Raw genomic sequence first — 16,312 nt, 5'->3', positions numbered from 1 at the left:
TTTTTTTTTTTTTTCTTTAGGAGCTGGCGGTCCCTGGCCGGTGGCTCAGCCCTTTGGGACCGCGGAAATTTATTTTTTTTTTCGTTGCCCGCCAGCAGGAGGGTGTGAGGTGGCCGTTAGGAGCACTGTTATTCTTGGTTTAAAACTCCTTTTCATCAAAATACTTCACAAAATACCCGCTGAATCTTCATTTATTCAAAAGTATAAAAGCTCTCGAATTCCTGTCTTTAAATGATTCACAGTAATTGGAATTTATTATGCAACTTCGACGTGTAAATATTTCAACTTCACACTTGTGATTCACTTTCCCCATCCATCTCCCTTCTCCCCCTTTGATAAAATAAATACTAATCTCTACTTTCTTCTCAAGGTCACTTCCTGGTACAACAGCGGCTGAGTGTGCGTCAAATCTGAAGAAGATTTATACAGTACAAACAGTACAGGTAAGGTGTACAGCTTTGCTGTAGGAGTTGCACACATTATTAATGTAATTTCACACCTGAAGTTAAATTTTTCCTCCTATGGATGAGTCACGCTCGCGGCTTTGCTTACTTGTGGTGTGAAACATCAATGTTGTTGGTTGTGTGTGGCATTGCTTGGTGGTTGTTTGAATTTCATTTGAGTTTGCAGGCCAGGAAAAGAGGAAGCATACTGGATTGATCTGGCAAGCCCCTTCTTAGACTTTCCCGAGTTTCCACTTATGCCTCTATCTGGGTTGTTACACTTGAGGCATTTTAAAGTTTTTTCCTGCTTTTTCTCCATTTTTTAAAATACAAAAAAATCATTATACAAAAATTAGAGTTTGTGGGTTTTTTTCTTCTTTCTCTCCTTGAGCATGAATTAAAAAAAAAAAAAAAATCTAGCAAATGGACTTGAATTTAAGTAGTTTTAAATCATGCAATTGAGGCAATGGGAAATTCTGCATGTATCTCCCTATTGTCTGCTAGTGCCAAGCAGGGGGCATCTCTTGCAAGTAAAATTGCATTTCTGTCTTAATACCACCGTTAGCGTGAAATGTGGTGAATTGGTATTTGTCTCACCTTAATTCTAAGCTGACTCTAGTTCACTAAATCTCTGAAATGCTAAGGTAATGCCAGAACCTTTTCTTTGAAGGAGCCCAGCCATAGTGGTCTACTGAAGTTTTAAATAATTCTCATTAACATCTGCACAACTTGTTACATTGCATGAGATGTTTCTTCCCAGCTTATTGGCCTATGAAATTAATTGGTTTTTGGAATTTTCTGGAGATGAGCTTATCAGTATTTGGCATAAAGGATGGAGGTGTCCTGCAGACTCTTGGAAGAGCTTGCCTCTCACCTCTCCGTGTCAGCAGAATGTCCCCACTGGTCATGCAATGAAGTGACAACCTGAAGTTGAAGTTGACAACAGAAGTGGGTTTGTTTCCAAGTGGACTGCAATGGTTCATGTTGAAAAAAGGACAGCTTGAGACTCTGGGCTGGTGTACACAGTATCTGGTATTACCTGTTTTCCCACTCTGAATCTAGCCTTCGTTATTTAAATGATTAGGTTTTATTGGTTGGAAAACTTGGTTTTCTTCTCATCAGGTTGGGCTTCAAAGTACAGAAAACTCCTTCAGGTCCTCTGGGAAGACTCATGATCTGGATGAGGTTATCAGAAGCTAGTAGCATGGTCCATCGCATGTCTCACTCTGCTATCATACACATAATATGATCTTCCTCGGGGAAGCAAACCCGAAATCTTCATTGGCTCCATCACTGTCCTTCATGGGCAGTAGCGAGTCAGTGAGCGATGCCAGCTGGTGCTGCCTGAACGATGTTTGAAAACCAGAAAAACTAAGTCCATGGTTCAGGACGTAAGAGCTCTCAAATCTTTCCATGGTCATCTGCTGGTGTAGCTCTGCTCATTCTACTTCTGTCAACAGCATTAGGGTTTGGGCACACAACCAGGGAAGGGTAAGACGAGAGTTGAAATGGGTGTTTCATACCAATTTTTTATATTTTTAATAGTTTTCCACCTCTTCTTGTGACTGGGTAATGGTAATGACTGGTAGGTAGAATTGCCAAGGGACACAAAATTTTATCATGTAATGTTGCAATCTTTGTTTTTAAACTTGTGCTAATGATTAAGTATTAGATAATACTTAATGAAGTTGCACTAATGCTTAGTATTGCATCACTTCAGGTTAATGCAACATAAGTCTTTAAAAATCCTTGCTTATTCCCGACTGCTGGATAAAGAATAAAGGGGATTGGGATCTTTTCAGTCATCCCTCCCTGTTGCTCACCACTGCTTTTGGGTGCCTTTTATCCACCCCAAACATGTATGACAGCTGCTGCTTTTACCAGCAGAAGCACTGGGAAGCAATCCCATGGTTCCTGGTAACTTTGATGTTCTAATTTCTCCCCCATTTCTGTATTAATACGTGCATCTCAAATTCTTTGCATCTTGTTTGAAACTTTTCATTGTGATCTAGACAAAGTACTTGGATTATTAGTTAGACGTTTAGTTCGAGAATTATTGTTTGTGGTGGTTTTGTAACTTGAGATAATCGTAATGAAGTTTGAGACTACTCCTAACTGAAACAAGGTGAATATTTTTTATAAGTATATATTGCTAATATGCTAATAAAATTTTATGTACCAGTTTGTTCTGACATACTTAGTGTAACTCTGAGTTTGACAGATTTGTTTTTTCTCTATTCCTAAGGACTTTGATTCTAATGTAACCCACAGTTTGACTGCTTCCCTTCTCTCTAACCACCTTATGCAGAAATGGCATCTAAAAAAAAAGAAAGGAATATAAGTGAAATTGCAACAAGTTCTTTTCAGAGCATCTTATTATAACATAGAAGGTGTCAGTTCTCTAGGAGGAGGATATGTGATTGTTTTAGAGAGAATGAACACGTAAATCTGCATGAAACTTACTCTTTTGCGTTACCGCAACTGGTATTTTTTTTTTTTTAAGGATTTCTGGAGTGTCTACAACAACATTCCTCCTGTGACAAATTTGCCTCTGAGAAGTAGTTACCATTTAATGCGGGGAGAAAGACGGCCGCTTTGGTACGTATGTTATCATTAGACACTTCTGGGAATGGGCAGTGCAAAAACCTGAAGTGGTGAAAGGAGGCAGGCGTGGGACAGGAGCGTCTCGTTTCTGTTGCCTGCAAACACTTGAACTTAAAAGACCTACAAAAGAAGTATCCTAAGGATCTTGTTAAGCTTAAAAGTGACTTGTACTAAAGAGTCTTTATTGAAAACACAGACTGTAATTTAATTGTTCATCTCTGAACGTAAATGTAAGAAAGAAATTAAATTATGAAATGTAAGTTAAGAAATTAAAATAGTACTCTGCATTTCAGTTCAAGAATACACAGAATATGTTACTTCTATTTGTATTATTTTTAACTTGCAAATTTTTTTCCTTCCACTGAAATTAGTGTCATAATGATGCAAACGACCGATGGTCCTTAAATGTTCTTCACCTGTGCAAATTATGCTTCATACGCATATAAGTCCACATATACCTCGGATTAAAACTAATTTAAAGCATCATGAAGTGATTCACTGCAGCAAATTCCTACTTGATTGTAGGATAGTAATGGAATAAAGTATAAATAATTGATGTTTTCCTTTCAGAAACTGAGTTTTGCATGCCGCCTTCATAATACAGTTCTGTCACATCGCAATTAGAGAGCCTAAGAACTTTCTGAAGAGTTTTGATCTTTTTGGCATTGTTTGCATGGATTGTGATTGTATTAGAGTTCTTTAACTTGATCGTAGTATGTCTAACTAGGTGATGACTTACTACAGGAGATTTGTGTCTTAATCTATGGAAGAAGGAAACAATTTTCTCAAGTGAAATGCATCTGAAGGTCTACATTACTTTTCTAAAAATACTGTGACTGGTCAGGATAGCTAAGCTGGGTTTGAAAAAATGTTGGTGTCTGTATAAATCAACTCAGCCATCATGTGCAGGTCTTGATATCTTTGTAAGGAAGAATGAGGATATTTTGGGGTTTGTTTTTTTATATTTTTTAGTTTTGATTTGGTAAGTGACTATTAGGGGTGTGAAATGCAAAGACCTCTTCTAAAAATGATACATCTATTTTAAGATTGTCAAAGTAATTTTGAATTTTAGGAAAGGGATTGCAAGACATTGATCTCATCAGTTACCTGCTATCTCATCAGCAATTACTGCCAAGAAGTTTTTCTCAGATTGTAGTTATGGTATACTGGCTAATTGCAGCATTGTTTTTTAGGAAAAAAACCAAATTCTGAATTAAGAGTTGAGGACTGTAGATTTTTTAAGATGTCCTTCCAAAGTTTTTCCTTTCCTTTGCCCAGTGTATGTCTGGATTTATGGAATTCCGTTGACCCTTGGGAATACTGGGCTTAAATATTTCAAAGATTAAGTTATTCCTTAAACTTTGCTAATACAGAGTTTTAACAGGAAAACTAGAGCCCTAATTTAAAATCTTATACAAAGAATTGTGACAGAATAAGCTTGAAGCTCTCAGGTTTGTACATTGTGCCTTTGTCATTATGAGGCAGTTTCATGGTTTTGTCTGCCTTGACCCAGGGCAGCTTCAGCCTTTATTTTAATAAGGGCAATTAATTTCTAGCTGTCACAAAACTGAAATCAAGTGCTCTCATGTTCTTTTGTTAAACTGGATAAACTTGAGTGTAATAAGCTGCTTCTGTGAAAATATGCCAGAGTTTTTCCAAAATAAAAGGTTACCATAGTAAAACAAAAAATTGCTTTGTGGCTTGTTCCCATATAGTGTGCAGCCACTTCAAAGATGGTCTGTAGTCAGGGAAAACGTAAGTGTTTTCCAACACACAAAACTTAGGAAAGGGATTAGGTGTTGAGAGATACGCCTCATGAACAATGAAAGAATTATCTCTGATGTCAGAAGTCATAGCTTGAGTCATGCTACCTGGAGTTAGTAATTGCATTTTAAATGGTATTTTTCTGGGAAAACGAAACACCAAACATAGGTTTATCTAGATGTGGATATGAAAGTTTATTTTACTGATCTATTTTCCACAACCAGGGAAGAGGAAAGCAATGCCAAAGGAGGTATATGGAAAATGAAGGTCCTTAAAGAATGTACGGTATGTAATATTGACTTTTTACTTCGACATTGTTTAGTAAGGAGGTTTCTTTAAACTCCATCTGATAAAGCTGTTGTAAAGCTTCTTAGTTCTGACATCACCCAACACAACAGCCAAACACTATTGTATCTCTTGCTTTTGATAACACTCGTCAATGTATTATCAAGCAAATGCAAGCTGCAGTATTACACTCCATTTCCACTTGGAAACACAGTCTTTCATAATCGCCGTTGTTCTCAAGACTGTTTGCTTACAGGCATACAAACTAAAATATAAAAATATTTTCCTGGTAATACTGTAGGCTAAATTATAGCCAGAACCTCAGTAATGCTCATCAAAAGTCCATATGCACAGTCCAGTGCAACTTTCACTGAAAAGCTCCTAAACTCTCTGTCAGGCTCAGGAGGACTGTTCCTGCTTGGCACCGCTTGTTTGCACCTACGTGTGGCTGTGAGTAGCGCTGTACTTTCTGTAGCCAAATGCAGACTAAGGCATTGTTTCCACTGACAGCTAATCCCATCCCATGGCTGGCTCTCACTGGAAGGGGGAAGATCTTGCTCATTCTCCCCTGATCCCTCTTGCACTGGCGCTCATCGGACTGTTTTGTGAGCCAGCTTAATGCAGTCTGATGTCAGAAAAAGTCTCCTATTTATTTTATTTTTAATTTGAGTGTATGGCCAGGAGAGGGTTTGTTGGTGGTTTTTTTTTTTTTCATGGATATAGAGGGTAAAGGAGAAAAGAAGAGTGGGATCATCCCCTTTGGCAACAGCGAGTTGTCAGATCACCTTGTGAAACTGTAGTACTGCTCAGTTTTTTTTGTCCCCCCTCTTTTTTTTTTTTTTTTTTTTTTAAATTTTAAAATGTGAAAGACAATCCATTCAGGCATGTTGTTGTTCTAGCCCTGCTGAAACAACTGGGTTTCTCTTTGTGTCCCTAATCAAATGCATGCGAGTAACTTCTGTGAACTGTCATGGTGAGGAGATTTGACCTCCTCACATGTGGTGTTTATGTGTAAGTGTGTTCTGAATCAGGCCTCTAAACACAAAAAGTGAAGCGTCAAAAAAATGTGACAGCCTTGCAGAAGGCATTAAATGCTGAAAGATGGTACTTGGAAATTTCAGCCAAAATTTAATTGATTTTTGCCTGTGGGTTTTTTCCCCGTATGTGAATTGCAGCTTTCCTCCCCTACAGTCCCAAGGGATCACAAAAGACTGACATTTTCTTTTTCTGCTTATAATCCAAGGGGTGAAGATTGTCAGGAGTGAGGAGTGGTTTGGGGAGCCTGCGTTACTGGGTGGTGAATTTAGGGACCTCAGAGGCCTTGTTTTTCAGAGGCTGAATGATAGCCCCTTTTTGAAAAGAAGCTACTTTTTGATCTCTCAAGCTATGTGCCACATGTCGCAGGTCACTTCTGAAAGGTTTAATTGAAGATGAACCTCAGTCATCTTTTAGTGCCTCTGTAAATATCATAAATAATACCTTTATGCCTCTTTCTCATCTTCTGGCTTCATTCTTCATCACTTGTGCACACAGCATCTCCTTGGCTAAGATGAACCATCTTGTACAAACCTAACTCAAAAAGATGATACGCTATAGCAGCTCTTGGTGAGGGTGTGGAGGGAGGAAAATGTATTTTTTTCTCAAGATATCAGTCATTCAAGTGGTATGAAAAACCGACTGACAAAATACTGACACTTACATGTTGTTGCATGTGTACAGTCACACTTGCGTGTGCCAATTTTTAATATGAAAAGGAATACTTTTTAGATCCTCATAAGCCTGATCCTGCAGCAGCTTACTACCGGATGAAGTTTTTCCTCCCCTTGAGACTATTGGGGCAACTCGCAGTAGTGAGCGCTGCTCCTGGTAACGTGAGTGCGCGTGGTCAGTCCCACCACTCTGCTCCGAGCTGTTCCCCTGGCAGGCGGAAGGCACCGTGTCAGGGACTGTCATGCTGGCGCCTTCAGCCTGCCTGGGGAGCATCAGATGGTCCTTCCCACAGCACAGCTTTACATGGTGCATTGGATTACATGGTAATGAGTCACAGAAATCCTTTGTATTCTAGAAGATGGCTTAGGAGTACTCAGAAACCACCATTAAAGCAGTTTATGGGTTTGTCATCTTTTGTGGCTGCTTGCTTTTTGTTTTAACCTGGTGCACTTGATGTCTTGGGTTTTTTTAATAGTACTAAAGCTTAAGCTAACTTCATATAGCAGAAAAGACATTCAGAATCATGAGATTATTTGGGTTGGAAGGGACCTTTAAAGGACATCTAGTACTGCAATGAGCAGGGACATCTTCAACTAGATCAAGTTGTTCAAAGCCCTGGCCAACCTGACCTTGAATGTTTCCAGGGATGGGGCATCTACCACCTCTCTGGGCAACCTGTGCCAGTGTTTCACCACCCTCACTGTAAAAAATTTCTTTCTTATACCTAGTCAGAATCTGCCCTCTTTTAGTTTGAAACCATTACCCCTTGGCCTGTTGAGTAGTATATGAAAAAGTCATTATGATGATACAGACAAATACTCATGTTGATGTGTTCTTTCAATAACTAAATAAAATATTCTGTCCCTGTAAACCCACACCTTGGAGCACTACATTGGTCCAGTCACATTCAAAATTTTGTATGGGCTTTGGCTTAGGTGATAACAAGCATCAAAAGCAAATAGCAGTGTAATTAGTCTAACAGTCAAAGAAAAGTGGCAGATACCTTTTCCTCCTGTTTTAATTCTCTAGTGAGCATCTGAATTTGTAGAAAGACAGACCTATTTCATAGTCAAGGCAAATCAGATGATGTTTAAATATAAATCAATTTAATTTACTGGTAGAGTTTTCAGGTACTTAAAGTGGTTAGTAATTCTTTTCTGTAGAAACAAATGACCTCAAGTGGAGCCTTATGGTCTTTTATCATGGGAAATTCTTGGAAAAAATCTACTTTCATGCTTTACATTAACTAGTGGATTTGGGATGAGTTGTGGACAGATAGAGTGAACGTAACTTATTGTTAAATATTTAAAATATTCATTAGAACAATTCTGTGTAGCAATATGTGTTTTCAAGGTCTAAATTCTTGCTCCAACTGTATTGAGAAAATTAATTATATAACACAGCATGTACTTACAAGAAACGTTCTTCTTTGTCTAGACAACCTCAGAAAGAGAATCCACTCATAACTGAGCTAGCAAACCTAATGTTAATTTTTAAAATAATAATGTAAAAGTAACTGTCTCTCTTTTCCCTCCTTAGGCTGCAGTTTGGAAAGAGCTACTGTTAGCAACTATTGGAGAGCAGTTTGCAGACTGTTGTGCAACAGGTAACTTAAAAATGATTGAGGCTAGCATGACAAATTGTGTTTGAATGCAGAACATGGAAACACTACCAAAAATTGGGGTACAGGGCTGGAAATTATATTTGTACCCACTGTCGTTAAGAGAAGAACATGGTATTCTGACTGTCTTAGCACAGACTCAGGCTCAGCAGCTTGCATCCATGGGAAACCAGTAGGTTTTCTAGTTATTGAATATCTGTTAGCCAGCATTTAAATGATTAATATTAATTCTGTGGTTCCAGGACTCTGGAACCCCAAATGACACTTCTGTTTGTACTATCACTATTGGAAGCAACTAAATTAGATGTTCCTGTTAGCCTTCATGGTCCCTTTTGGTTCTCCTGACAGGGTTAGGAGTTGTCAGTGAAGCACTAGTGAAGATCTGAAGCAGAGGGAAGCTGCGAGGTTTGCCTGTGGTGACATGAAAAGCTCATAGCAGGGCCACAACACAAGCCTGGCTCTCCTGAATCCCAGCTTAGCACTCTACCCAGAGGCAATATTTTCATTATCACTTAAAAGTACTGCTTAGGTCAAAGTGATTTTCAGTGTAATTGAATTTACATAAATATTCTTAAAATACCTTGCTGGTTTACTGGAAAACAGGCATTAAGTCATCCAGAAGCTCACGTGTGATTTTGGTCAGAGGTAATAACTTAACAAAGTCGCTTTCAGAATAAATATCTTCTCTAGGCTTGCAAGGTTGCACATTTCATTTGGAAATGGGCTCCGGGAAGGGACTGTGAATGTTAGCTGGCTTAAGGTAGATCATCGGGTGCTGCTGCTGAGTCATGAAAAGCGAGTTCAAGTCTGTGACCATTTAACTCATTAAGGCTTGGTGACAGAACTGTTTCTTGCGAATCATGAATTTACTGATCCACCAGCATAGAGGGAAGGAGTTCTGGGAGCTGGTCACTCAGCTAACTTTCCAGTTTCAGTGATGCTCCTCCGTCACTTCTTTTGGCCGTATTTACTTCTTTCCTAAGCATGAATATCTGATTAAACTGGCCATTGCACTGATGGTGAATATCCTGTTAGGAGTGTTCCTTCACTGCTCTATAATTCCAGAGAAAAGAATTGAGTTTCTCAGGCTCACAGAGCAGTCCAGCAGAAACTGTTCAAACAGTTCCTTTTAAACCTAGCTAATATGGTAGAGCAGACTTACTGCAGTACATTGCTGCTGGTATATTCACCTTGGTGTCTGTTTTTTCTACAAAAGTTTTGTTGAGTTTTTCTCAAATAGCATATTTCTCTCACTGTCTTCTTTCCCAACTTTCAGAATTGGAAGATACAGAACACAAACCTCAAATCCTTGAGCCGAGGGACATCTCTAATAATGTCATATTTAATTTTGAAACAAGCATTTCAAAATCCTTAATATGCCCAATTAAGCTGGTGTCAAGAAGGGAGTGTTCCTGCCCTTTATACTGATAGAGTGGTCTCAGCATCAGTTTAGGCAAATACATAATATTCTGCTGCCTGTAGAGGTAGCTTTTCCCCGTGGCCATGTGCTCTTGATGCCACCTGTGCATCATCTCACCTCCCTGGCAGTGTTCAGGGCCAGGCTGGGCTGGGCTCTGAGCAACCACATCGAGTGGAAGGTGTCCCTGCCCATGGCAGGGAGGTTGGAACTAGATGCCTTTAAGGTCCCTTCCAACCCAAACCATTCTGTAATTCTGTGATTCTCATTACTGACCCCTTCCTTGGGATGTGCGGTGCAGCTGCACCGTGGGGGTCGCTGCTGGAGGCATCCACTGCGCCCAGCCATGGCACAGCCTTAGGCAGAGCTCTCCGTGAAGCTGTGTCCCAAGAATTTCACACCAAAAAGGGCTTCTTCAGAAAAGCATGGAGTTACCAACACTGGCAGCAGCAGCCTGACTGGGGCTTTTATTTTATTTTATTTTATTTTATTTTATTTTATTTTATTTTATTTTATTTTATTTTATTTTATTTTATTTTATTTTATTTTATTTTATTTTATTTTATTTTATTTTATTTTATTTTATTTTAATGTTGCTGCCTTGACAAAATGTAAAGGAAAAAGAGAGCAAAACCTGGAAAAGCTGGTGTCTGATCTCCTCCAGGTACTGTTCCTGGGGTTTTAGTTGTTTCACCTTCACCCCCTCATTTTTGCTTATAGATATTACTATAGGTAAATTATCTTTAGTCGTTTATATTGCTAACCTTACTGAAGGGAGTCTTGTGAGTCTTTTTTAATCAAGGATAAGAGTGCTAGTAGCAAAGATGAATAATCTTACGGCACTTTATTAAAACCACTATGAGGTAATATTTCCAATAGTTTCTATAAATACAGTGTGTGTTTCTTTCTGGTAGCTATTTTGTCTGGTTTGAAAATTGGTATTCTCCTCACTGGAGGTTGCTCTTTTTCATTTCTTCAGTTTGTTCAGCTTTTGGGCACTCTTTCATAATACATAAGTATCAAATTAGACATGTCTCACTTTTAAAGTATTCTTTAATGGTGCTTCGTCTTCTGTGCAGATGATGAAGTAATAGGGGTTAGCATCAGCGTCCGTGACCGTGAAGATGTTGTGCAAGTCTGGAATGTGAATGCCTCTTCAGCAAGTAAAGCAAAAGTTTTAGAAAAGATCCATAAACTTCTGCCACACACGTCTTTTAAAGTGGCGTTTTATAAATGTAAGTATTTTTTACTGTTAATTTCCACCTTCATTAGAGAAACAAGATTCTGGTAGGGTGTTTCCATGGGAATATCCTGCCCGAGTCATCATTAACCATTTGGAAATGTAGCATCTCTCATTGCATTAAAATTATTACTTCAAAATATACATGCCTTTGTCCCTTCAGTGTAAAAGTTGGCTACCGTTCAAAATATAAGATATTTTTAGTTTAATTGTAGAATATATTTGGTTTCATGTTTAATATGCCTGATTCGTAAAATGAGTGAGACAAATCTCTTGATAACTCTCAAGACTACATGCTGTTCAATTTAAGTATTCATTTAGAGGAACCATTTACACTCAGGATTTTAAGGGATGTCTTTTTCTAGGCTCTATATAAATGTATTATCAGATCAGAGTGTTCCCAAAGATCACTTGTTGGCATGCTGTGTCTTCCTTAACTGCTTTTATACATTGTTGACTTCTCTTTTTTAATCCTTTCCACTCCTTGACGGAGTTTACATGTTCTTTTTGTTCTTTTTTTCCTTCTCTTTTCCTTAGCACACAGAGAGCATCATGCTTTTGAAGGCTGATGGAGAAAACATTAAGAGCAGTCTGTGCCAAGCTCATTCGTTGTTATTTGGTGTTTTGAGGTGGTCTGGGCAAGGAGAAGGATGATTCGAAGCTCTGCAGAAGCACTACGGACTGTGGCCCTTTTGTTTCTAACATTTCAAACTGGGAAGATGAGGAAAAACAGTTGCCTTGACTGCTAAACTTGCATTTCATTACTTTTGGTTGGGTTTTTTAAGTTTTTCATTGTTTCTTTAAAAAGATATTTTGGCCACTTTTTTTCAAAACAAAACTGATTAGTTTTGTTCCTGTTTCATTAAAGTAGCAGGCTTTCATTTCTTCTGTACTGTACTTAGTTGAATGCAGACATGCACAAAGACAGTATGCTGCTTTTCCTGCGCGTAGAGGAACACTGGCTTGGTGAAATGTGTTTTAAATTTTTGTTTTAAAACATTCCTATCATGTTAAGATTTACTCACTGGTTTTGTCCCAAGAGAGAAAGAAATTGCACTGCATTTATTCTAATATTCAGTATAATCTGGTCCTGCACTGACAATGGCACACATACTGTAAAAGTAAATAGCAAAGTGCTCACTAAAGGAGTGACTAAAGAGAACACATTTATACTGGGACTAAGCCTCTGTGGGATGATCTTAACAAGAATTTTAATTGTAATGATTTCAAAAGAGCCCTTGTTCAGACTAGAATGAGACATCTTTCAGTAGGAAACCCTGCAAACTCCACACCCCTCTCATTTAAGAGGGCATGGGGTTTTTTAATGTTTTTATATTGTATGCTTTCTTATTATATTTTTCTGTACATTCATGAAAAAGCGTCATGAATAGGTTCTAATGCGACTGACTGGATCCATCCCTCACACTTCTGTGAGTATGTTAGGCCCGTGGCTGCACCCACAAAGGTCAGTGTCAGAACTGCTGTTGACTTCAATGCAAAGGGAGAGATCCCACTATATGTCGTTTCAAGCCATCGTGACTTCCTAAGTGACCTTTCTAAAAACAAAAGGAAACACAGAAAAGAAACAGATTTTGTGTTGCAGTGTGAATATGAATATAAACACGAATATAAACAGTGTTCATCTGTAAACGTTTGTCTATAATAATTCTATGTGTTGTTGGTTTGCTTTAATATATTGCCAAAGATTGATGTAGTTCCTTTTACAAGAAGAAGCTGCAAGGTAGGGAAGAACGTACACTCCGCTGAGCGTTACTTCATTTTTAAGAGGTTTTTGTTTGGCAACTGTTCAAGTTCCACTGATTTCCATGTCTTTAGTATATTAAGAGGCAGCCATTAAAATCAAATAAATTTAAAAATAAGAATTGCACATTTGAGACTTTTTTTTTTCAACTTTATCTGTATTTATGGATTTAAACTGTGCAGTTAATGAGCGTTATTAATTAAACAAACTTTCTAAAATCCAGATGTCTTGCTTCTGTAATTACTTTCTGAGATTGAATGTACCAGTCCTGCTTTTTCAAATCTGTGTTTTTTTCAGTAAAATTTAGAAGTTTCAATAGAAACTGTTTTGTTCAGAGTTTTAAAATATTTTAATTTTTTTTTTGTTGTTATTAAATCAGAAAGGAGGCCGGAAGTTTATTAGTAGTATCTGTTGTATGTATGCAGTACTTCTTGTATGTATTCAATACTTGAAGTGTATTTAAGTTGCAGTTAGATTGAGAATTCAAAATAAAAAGCATAGAGATTATTACCAGTTTAATTATATGATGTTTATATATTTTAAAAATATATGTATCTACATTGCAGTGACAGTATAAGAAACACTCCAGCTAGCCTTGCTTAGATTAATTTTTACCACTGTATCTTTTCCAAGATACATCCAATGCTCAAGGATTACTTTCTATGATATTACTCCATTTGGATTACCTCTAAATTGTCTGAGATCTGTTAAAAAATACATATATTTAACTAAAAGCAGTGTTGAAACTCAGTGTAGTTTCTCTTGTAGGTACATCGTCACCCATCAGCTCCTGTGTGGAGACATCCAACCTCCTTGAGAAATAAGAGAATGTAGGATGGTGCTTCCCCTGCAAGGTGAAATGAACTCGCTGCTGTGGCCACCACTTTTATCTCCAGTGAGTGGGGTTCCCCTGTCTCTGGGGAATGGGTAGAGGGGGGCCTTGGGACACCAGCTACCCCTGAAGTGCTGTCTGATGTTTGTAGGTGTGATGTACGGGAATAGCCTCCAGGCCTGTGTGATAGTCAGAAAGTGACTTTGGAAAGTGAGGGGTAGAAACCTTGAAGAAAAATATTTTCAACAGCTTGATAGGCAAGATTTTTCACTTGAAATACTTGTCTGTCTTTGGAGGAAATGTGAGTGGAACACTAATGAAGAATTAATCACATACCTCACCTTCTCCTTGCTTTTACTTTTGGAAACAAGCCAGAGCCTCTTACCTCTCCCCCAGGTTTATTTTGAGCACAGACTTTGACTTCAGCAGAGTTGGATCTGCGGGCAGAAAAGGCCGATCTGGTGATGTCACTGAAACTTGATAATTTAAGATAATACTTAATTCATCCTATTGAAGGAGATTATTTTTATGTAATTTCCTCATATGTCGCTAATATTAAAGACCTCTCTGCCTGAGCATTGGACAGAGGTCAAGGGTAGCTGCTCACTGACTACCAACGTCCACATTATGAACTGCTGTCAGTTTTTCATTGTTCTAAATCCCTAATCTATAAAATCAGGGATTTTTTTTTTTCTGTATGGCTTAATTCCATTGACAATTGTTGATGGATATTTTCTGATTAAAGTTCAACACATCGTATGCCACAGTCCAAAATTGGGCTTGAATCATAGTGGCTAATGCAAGTTTACAGGAACACGACAAATTGCGTATTGGAATTTTGTAAATTTAAAGGCTTTGTAGAACTTTTGAACTGTCCTTTCATCCCTACTGATCTCCATAGCAGATGTATTTATACCAAATGATGTTAAACAGTTAATTTTTGTAGTCTTTTAAATATTTACTATTTTCACCTGGAGATCTGCTTTATTGAACTTGATTAAATGAACCCCCCACTACTTCAGAATCATCTAAATTGTTTAAATGGATATCAGAGTCTATAACTTCATATCAAAATTGATTTCTGCTGGCATTTCAACATAAAATTAAAACATTTAACTTCCATGATGACAGATAGGAAAAAAAAAACAAACCCTCCAGATTACTGCACTGGCTGAATTAAAAAAATCTGCTTCCCTCTTGTGGGGGTAATGAACCCTGGCTGATTCCTGCTCACACTGGGATAGTGCCCTTGGGCTTTATCTGGTGTCTGCTGGCCAGGCAGGTCACACTAAAGCCTTTCACGTAGCTGGAGCACTTATCTCCTTTACCCAGGCTGTTTTTATGAATTTTGTAAAAACTTCATATCCTTGATATGCCTGTCCTGCCATCCAGGTCTGCTGGCTGCAGAGTTACTGTTGTATGGGGATTATCCTCTGTCCTGGGAAACCAGGTGAGATGAGAGGTGGAGAGAGAGCTCTGTCTGGCTTTAAAAACGTTCATAGCATCTTGTAAAAGGTGGTCACAGCATCTTCCTGGGGAAAGCTGAGATGTAACGTGATGTTAAGTGGAAAATGGTGGCGAGATGGCTGAAGGAGAGAGGATGGCCTCTTATGTAGGTCCAAGCACAGGCGGGAGGGATGCAGCTCGGCGGGAGCACCAGCCCTGGGTGAAGAGGAGATGCTGGCCATGCTGTGGCTGAAGCTGACGGGGCAAATGGAGCCAGGAGGGACAGCTGGGAAATGGTAAGAGGAATTAATAGATTTTTACTTCCGAGTATTACATTTCTTGTGCTGGTTTGCACCTTCCCAGGGCTGAAGTGGCTGCTGGCTGCAGGTGAGGGCTGAGCTCTGATTGTTCCTCCCAACTTCGGGGACATCTCTCATATCTCTCTGTGGCTCCCCAGGCTGCGACACAACTGCTGCTGGAGGGATTAGTTTGGAATTTCACTTAACAGAGATGAAGGGCTGTCTTCTGGGGCTGGCTAATTAACAGGATTCTACTCTGGTAATTAAATAGCAGTTTGTAGAACACAACTTAGTTGATGAAATCTTTGGAAAGCATAACAATTAGCAGGCAAGGAATGGCAGCTTTGCCTCAAAAACCTATCCCCAACCAGCTGCTGGTATGGTTTTAACATTTCATTCTCCAGCAAAGATGGTATTGACTCTTAATTTTCTGGTTTTGGTGGTGTCATTGGACAGCTTGTTCTCTCTCTTCTGTTGCAGTAGCTGCGTCCCCTAGGGCTTCATCTCAGCTGCATGGGCTTGAGATGTCCTGCTTCACTTGTTGCTTTTTCAGAATATTCTCTGGTGCTGCCTCCTTAAAAGCAAACACTGGAGGACAGGAGTGTCGCCACCCTGAGAATAAATCCTTTGCCCTCCTGCTGCAGCGGTGCTGGGGCTGCTGGCTCAGCCGTGTGTGCCTTTGCGCAACCCGGTTGTGCCCCCTCTGCAGGGAGGAGGGTTTCCACCACAGTTACTCCACACACAGCACCACCTCCCTCCCCTCTGAGCTACATGTGTTGGAGAGATCGCATGAAGCACGTGGGGTTTCTCCACTTGCACCGTTTGCATGCACTGAGATGAGATGCAGCTGCATATTAAGACCTCTCTGCTGGGTTCTCTCACTTCATAA

The 16,312-nt window shown here is 39.0% G+C and overlaps 1 protein-coding gene across 1 annotated transcript in view; it reads left to right on the top strand.

The window, feature by feature from the left end:
- The window catches only part of EIF4E3 (eukaryotic translation initiation factor 4E family member 3), a 31,347-nt gene extending 18,286 nt beyond the window's left edge, over window positions 1-13,061 (top strand). The window contains exons 2-7 of the mRNA XM_026857558.1: window positions 371-443; window positions 2,947-3,041; window positions 5,036-5,096; window positions 8,346-8,412; window positions 10,924-11,079; window positions 11,622-13,061. Of these exons, the coding sequence (XP_026713359.1) occupies window positions 371-443; window positions 2,947-3,041; window positions 5,036-5,096; window positions 8,346-8,412; window positions 10,924-11,079; window positions 11,622-11,653 (484 nt within the window). The 3' untranslated portion in view covers window positions 11,654-13,061. The remainder of the gene's footprint in view (window positions 1-370; window positions 444-2,946; window positions 3,042-5,035; window positions 5,097-8,345; window positions 8,413-10,923; window positions 11,080-11,621) is intronic.
- Window positions 13,062-16,312: the final 3,251 nt, after the last annotated feature.

This window comes from Athene cunicularia (genome assembly GCF_003259725.1).
Source record: "Athene cunicularia isolate RWA chromosome 12 unlocalized genomic scaffold, athCun1 chr12_part1, whole genome shotgun sequence".
Lineage (NCBI taxonomy): Eukaryota > Metazoa > Chordata > Aves > Strigiformes > Strigidae > Athene > Athene cunicularia.
This window is presented reverse-complemented; position numbering and strand designations above follow the sequence as displayed.